At 46.7% G+C, this 6,611-nt stretch overlaps 1 protein-coding gene across 1 annotated transcript; it reads right to left on the reverse strand.

The window, feature by feature from the left end:
• Positions 1 to 501: 501 nt before the first annotated feature.
• On the reverse strand, positions 502 to 5,971 carry LOC124674508. The gene is made up of 8 exons (XM_047210552.1): positions 5,663 to 5,971; positions 4,033 to 4,599; positions 3,841 to 3,947; positions 2,395 to 3,745; positions 2,054 to 2,281; positions 1,728 to 1,961; positions 1,367 to 1,629; positions 502 to 1,273 (listed from the first exon to the last, which is right to left on the reverse strand). The coding sequence occupies exons 1-8, from the start codon at positions 5,837 to 5,839 to the stop codon at positions 802 to 804; spliced, it is 3,399 nt and encodes a 1,132-aa protein (XP_047066508.1). The 5' UTR covers positions 5,840 to 5,971; the 3' UTR covers positions 502 to 801.
• Between the last annotated feature and the right edge of the window lie 640 nt (positions 5,972 to 6,611).

The raw sequence follows: 6,611 nt of genomic DNA on the forward strand, positions 1-6,611 counted from the left end.
AGCTCCGTGCATATGTACTGCCATTAGGGTGTTAAATTGTAACAGAGGATGGGTGTAATTGCTATCTTTTGATATTAATAATATATTCTTTTTATCAAAAAAATACTCCAGTTTCTAGAAAAAAGATATACGGATCTCTTTCTTCAATACTGTGAGAAACCATGATGTTTCAAGAATACTTAAAAATTACTTGGCATTCAAATGGGGGCTACAGCTAGGAAGAAAACTAAGAAGACAGAACAAACAAAACCCATATCACAGGAGGACAGGTGACCAGCCGCACCTGCAAATCTGCAATGCGCCACTAAGCCCTCATGTTCATCAGAATATAAGTACTCCGTTCAATCCAATTTATTTTATTTCATTTTATTTAAATATGGATATATCTAGTTAACAGACGCATCCGTACCTGGACAAATTTGGATCGAAGGGAGTAATTCAAAGGAGTAATTCAGATTTAACTCGCACTGCTCAAACAAACGAAGTACCTGCACAGAGAACTAATAATATGCTCAAATTAACGATATATTTACAGCATAGACAATTCATCACATTATTTCGTTCTATTAGAGCGACCGCCCCATCATCCACATGACACAGGGGCCTCAGATGTGCAATTGAGCATCTCTGAACCCTGACTAAATCCTAGTGCAGGGACATCCATATTCGCCCTGAACCAAGAATTCCTTAAACTAACCTACTAAGCAACACCTATATAATCGCTGTACAGCAGTGCCAATCCAGTGGGATAACAATTTACACCCCATCGTGCGTATTCACAAGCAACCAGACTAATCATATTCAGGCGAGCGCTTTGTACCACGGGCCATGGACCTTCTCCGAGACAGTCGCCACCCTGATCAGCACTTCGGCGGCCTTCACCACCCGGTCAACGAGTTTCCCCGCACCGACGCGGCGCAGGGCCGCCTCTGCCAGCTTCTGGCCCTTGAGGCCGCTGCCGCCGAGGACGACGCCGCGGAAGGCGCAGTGGACAGCCCGGGAGACCTTCTTGAAGACCACATCGTCGGCCTGGAGGCTCTTAAGGAACACCCGGGTTATTATCTGCCTCCTGCTCTGGATCTTCTCATCTGATGAAGTGCCAGCTGAGGCCGATGAGCTCATCATCGCCTCCACGATGTCTTCGGTGCCTGCCTCGCGGGAGTTGTCCAGCAGCTTCACCAGAGTGCCGAAGAGTTCTGAGATGATGTTCTCCAGCTCTAAGGGAGTTATCTTAGGATTCTCACTCATCAAGACTTGGCGCAGGACGAGCATGCTGCACAAACAGTAAATTCAGTCAGTACACACTGATCAAGTTTTCAAACATTCCTGCATGCTATGCCAAAAATACAGAGGTAGTATAGGTTACCTTGTAGCCATCACAATCACTCCTTGGAATTGGCCCTGGACGGCCCTCAATCTCATAAAGTTGAGATGGAAGCTCTCAGGAGTTGACTGCAATTGCAACCCCTCCATACCACCAATAAGCTGCAGCAAGCCAATCCTCACCAGCTTGTCAACCTTTTCTCCTGTGCACTCTGGTAAACCTGAACTACCTGCTGCAGACAAGGAAGCAGTTTGTCCCCCTGGAGCTCCATGGCCAGCTCGGAGCACTGTAACAAGGGGCTGAGCCTGCCACCAAGGATTAAATTAGTTAGTGCCAGGAACCAGATAACAACAAATCGTTGCTATGCTGCTGAAGTTAAGGCGGTGCATTGTTAGAAACTTACATGATCCGCTGCTGGCAGAACTGAAAGAGAGCCCAGATGTTCACTCCATTCTGCATCCACCATATTCTTTGATGCTGAAACCCATTGCAGAGTAGCAGGGAGGGAAGCTGGTGCACTGGCAGGAGGTCCATAGCGATCTCCGAAAGTCTTCTGCAGGTACTCCACTCCAGCAGAGCCTTTTATCATAGGTTGCATCATCTGAATACGTGCCTTGCTCACTTCTGCTTGCAGTTCCTGTTTTTACAGAAAAATGTTAGAACTCTCGCAGCATAAGAACAAGTGCAGTTAATTGTAGGATTAATTTAATGTCTTAACGCAGAACATACCTTTATTTCCTCCAGAGTGAAACGCAGGCCCTTGATGACAGCAATAACAAACGAGCTGACACCATTGCCATTAACTTCAGAACTTGCAGCCAACTCGCTCAATAATTTGTCATGACTTTTCTTCATCTCATCCTCCTTTGCAGCAGCAGATAGTTTTCTAACCATATCCAGGGAGTAATGCATAATCTGCCCCAGGTATTGCGTGTCCTGGGAACCTGACTCAAGTACCTTCATTTGTAAAGGAAAAAATAATGTCAAAATTTCATGAGTTCAAAATAAATAAGCAAGCTCACAGCAAACTTAACCAACAAATATTTGTGTGCATAGCATGGGATATTTACCTGAGTCAAAATTTCGACGTCAATGTTCCCCAGGATTTCCTCCTTCCATCCCTTGGGAGCCAAATCGTGCAACGAATCCCTCACTTCCTTTACCAGGTTGATAAGTTGGCTGTAGTCAGGTTTGTCTCCTTTCATTGAGTCAGTAACAACATCCCAGAAAGCTTTCTCCATGGTTTCTCTCACTCTAGCTTGGAAATCCTTCTCGATGGTACTGGCATCATCAGAGTTGACAGCAAATGCACCACCGTTCTCATGAAGCATCTCATTGACCATTTGCTCATTATCTGTCGGCAAACTCACTGGTGATGTACTGCTTGCTGAAGGAGCTCCAAACCCTCCTGCATCTGCCTTGGAACTGACATTAACATCAGCAGGTGGGAGCTGCCCAGACGGATTAATACTCAGAGGCGTTGATACATTTGCAACCGGTGTTGCCAATTGACTTCCATTCTCCTTCGCTTCAAAGAACTTCGACCTCATATCTGAGAGAGCAGAGTTCATACGCTCAATGCCTGCATCACCACTCAGATGCTGAACCTTCTCTCTGAGGAGTTTTTGGTCGTCAGTGACCTGATTCTGAATCGCCTTCATATCATGGGTAAGGTCTTGTGACTGCCCATCTGATGTTAACTTGCATGTTTGCATCATTGATAGCTCAAGCTTGCATGCAGCCCTAACAAGATCACCCTCCAGTGATCTTGCATCTTTTACTTTCCACACCACAAAGCGGTAAAGATAACTGCACCACGCTTTGTCAAAACTAACCAACTGTGTCCTGAATTTACTCTGACCAGTAACATGAGAAGGCATCTGGCAACTGGATGATTCAGCAGCATCAGTATCAAGGGATGGGTGCCTTGAGGCTCTTCCTGGTCCCTCAAGTACTGTCTTAACCAACAGCTCAAACTCCCTGACAAAGTTTGCTGCCGACTCCATCAGAAGTTTCTCTTGCTCACCTTGTCCACTTAAAACAGCACCAGGATGAGCCAGGATCATGTAAGCACAGAGTACCACCCTCGGTGAGTACCTCGACGGCCTGCTTGGTTCAGAAGTTCTTGCTGGCCTTTTTGCTGCAACCCTTGTTCTACTCTGAGGTGTCTTTCTCTTTGGAGACACAAGGCGCTTCAGTAGATGGTCAATATTTTCCGCGGTTGACGAACCTACAATCAGCCTTTTCTCCAACCGGTCAAGTAATGCTTTGGTGGCCCCAAGAGCTGCGGGAGATTCTATCGACATAGCTAATTCCTCAAATGGCATTGACTTGACAGATTTTTCATTAATTCCCAAGGCATTGTAAGCTTGAACCAAGGCATGTGTTGTCTTCTGGGACTTCACAAAATTTCTCCAGCATCTATAGTACATCGATGAGAATAAACAACTTTAATCAACTCGAAACATGCAGATATAATAAACTACTTATATTCATGTTGAGTATGGCATTAATACCTCGCCAGCTTTCTTGAAAGGAAATCTGCATGCTTGATGTAATCGGCATGGGCAGAACTGCGAGGACTTCCGCGCTGCTTCAAGTACTCAGCTCTCTTCCTCTTCGCCTGTTTCAATAAGATAACAAATCAGGTAAGAAGCAGAGTACAGCAACCAAAATTGTAAAATCAGCATATGTATGAGAAAACATACCCTCTGAAGTTTGCTATCCAGATGTTCTTTAAGTTTAATCCTCTCTGTTTCCCTCTGGCTGCACACGGTCTCGGCTACCCGCTGAATATGCGCGAGCCGAGCATGAGCCTTCCTCTTCTCAGCTTCTAACAATGCCAGCCGTTTCTTCTCAGCTGCAGCACGCTTTCGCATTATAGCAGAGCGCACCTGCTCCGTGTGCTTGCTATCAGATGTTGCCTTCTGCACCAGGGACTTTGCGGTTCTCTCCTTGAGTGCGGCCCGCCTCTCCATATCTGCATTCAGCAGGCGCATACGGTTCTCCTCTGCCTGCCGGACACGAGACTCGACTCTAGTCTCGAGCTCTTCCTTCTCCTTCTCGAACCTCAGTTCGACGTCATTCTTAGCTGCTTGTCGGAGTTCATCCAACTTGGCCAGCCGGTCCTGTGCCTTGGCCAAGAAGCTTAGCCTTTTCTGCTCAGCTGCCTGAAGCCTGGCTTCGAGGCGCTGTCCGTAATCCTCCTCTTGAGATGACCACGACGGGCTCCGTGGCTTCTTCCTTGCTTTGCAGGACAACCAATCGTAGAATTGCTGTGGAAAAATAATTGAACATGAGCTAATTTGATTAAGCACACAAGACTAATTCACCACCAACTTTCTAAAATAAAACATGATTGTTTAGTCGTTTCTATAGCCCCTACGAAAAATTACATCATCCAACAAACCTACAGAAGGTGCAACCAAATTTTCGGTACAGTAGTACAATTGCAAGGTAAGTTACTTCTAAGCAAAACCAAGTCGGTGATAAAAGCAAACAAACTACCAAACTACCATAATTTCCTACCACCGAAGCAACAACCTGAAATCAATTGGTAACTCAAGCAATTACATGAATTTTATTTTTATCATTTGACTAAAATCAAGTTTTCTTTATACATGCAACTTGGCATAAATCGATGCAGACAAGTAAACTAATTATAAAAAATCACTGGTTAAGCTTTCGCAGAACTAATAGGACCACGAACCGATTGTACAATACAAATTGAGTTAAGAGACAATACTACTATAGACAAATAAAAGTGAGACCTTTACGATATGGGGGTAAACGCTTCAATCCAAAGACCAGAAATCCCCAAACTGACAAAAGCCGCGGCAAAATTGAACAGAAAAGCAATTCTCGGCACACGTGAAACCAACTTGAGCTCACGACTACCTACCGTGCGGCCAAAAGAATCCCCAAAGAATGTTACTTGGACTCCCCCACGAACCGTAACCACCAAATCAAAGGAATTCTTGCACATACTCGCGACTTGATAATTCGGATAGCCAAAACCACGGAAAAGTAAAGAAGAAGAAGTACTCGATTCACGGAAAAGGAATTCCGATTGCGCAACCAGTATAGTATATGGGTCTAAATAAAAGTTGCTGTAAAATCCTCCAAAAACGATGCCGCTTTTGTACACAAATACTAGAAAACTGTATCACTTCCACAGTAGGAAACGCAACTATCGTCTCGCCGTCGGCGAATAAAGATCGCCTGGAAACAAACTTGGAATTCACGGGTCACGCAATCCGGCGTGAGGAGGAGGAAGAAGGGGGAAAAGCAGAGTAAAAGGCAAGGAAAAACTAGAGAGAGAGAGACAGAGACACCAACCTGTCTCCGTTGCTCCGCCTCCTTGAGCCTGGCCTCGATCTCCTCGGCGCTGGTCTGGCCGCCTCCGCCGCCGGCGGTCCTGCCCTCGAGCAGCCTCCTCCTGATCCGCGGCGGCACCCTCGCCGCCGCGCCCTCCTCCAGCGGTATCTCCATCGCCACCGGTTCCCTCACCCCCATCACCGCCCCGATCAAATCCTCGCCGATCAACCTCGAACGACCGGCGAATCGCAAGAAACCTCTCGCTTGTTCCGCTGCTCTACTCCTCACACTTGTTCTTCCTTTCTTTCCCCTTTTTCGCCTCTCGCTCGCTCGAGTTCGGTCGTCCTGGGTGCGCCACGCGTGGCGCTATATACTAGGTGGGCTTCTTCCCGAATCGTGAAGGAGATCGGACGACGAAGGCCGGGGCCGGGACGGATAGCGAGAGGGGCGTTCCGGTAATTTGCGCGGGCCATGCCCTTCGGGACGGTTCGGCGGTTGGAGGGCCCCAGCCGCTCGCGCCTTTTTTCGGGGGTCCGGTTGACCAAATTGCCCCTCAGCCTTCTCCGTCTTTGGTTTGGTCTAAGTTCGAGTCGGAGATGTGTGATTTAGAAGTTGGGTAATCGGAGCGTGTACCTGTTTTGGAGACTTGCTTTTGCTTCTTAACCAAATTGTTTATGTCGACAATGATCAGGATTCAAAATTTGTGTAGCACTTCTGTCTGTCTTTGTATGGCCAACGAAAGAGACACTGCAAGAAGGGAGCAAATTCAGCATTACAACTCTCCAAAGGCCGACCGTTAGATTAGAAAGAACAATTCAAGTGGCAATACCAAATTATACCAACTTTTATGGTTATTGACCAGAAACTGTGCAAAGGGCAGCCACCTCGGTCTATGGCAGGCAGTTTTCGACTGATTTTGCCCCTCAATTGACCAATTCCACAAGGCCGTCGTAAACGAGGGGTGCCTATC

This window comes from Lolium rigidum, chromosome 7 (assembly GCF_022539505.1).
Source record: "Lolium rigidum isolate FL_2022 chromosome 7, APGP_CSIRO_Lrig_0.1, whole genome shotgun sequence".
Classification (NCBI taxonomy): Eukaryota; Viridiplantae; Streptophyta; class Magnoliopsida; order Poales; family Poaceae; genus Lolium; species Lolium rigidum.

What these genes read in the sequence shown, in the direction of transcription:
- LOC124674508 (XM_047210552.1), bottom strand. Translation starts at nt 5,839, where the DNA reads ATGGGGGTGAGGGAACCGGTGGCGATGGAGATACCGCTGGAGGAGGGC. An exon ending in AGGCGGAGCAACGGAGACAG is followed by an intron (nt 4,600 to 5,662) that starts GTTGGTGTCTCT and finishes ATTTTTCCACAG; the next exon opens with CAATTCTACGATTGGTTGTC. An exon ending in TCACTCTGGAGGAAATAAAG is followed by an intron (nt 1,962 to 2,053) that starts GTATGTTCTGCG and finishes CTGTAAAAACAG; the next exon opens with GAACTGCAAGCAGAAGTGAG.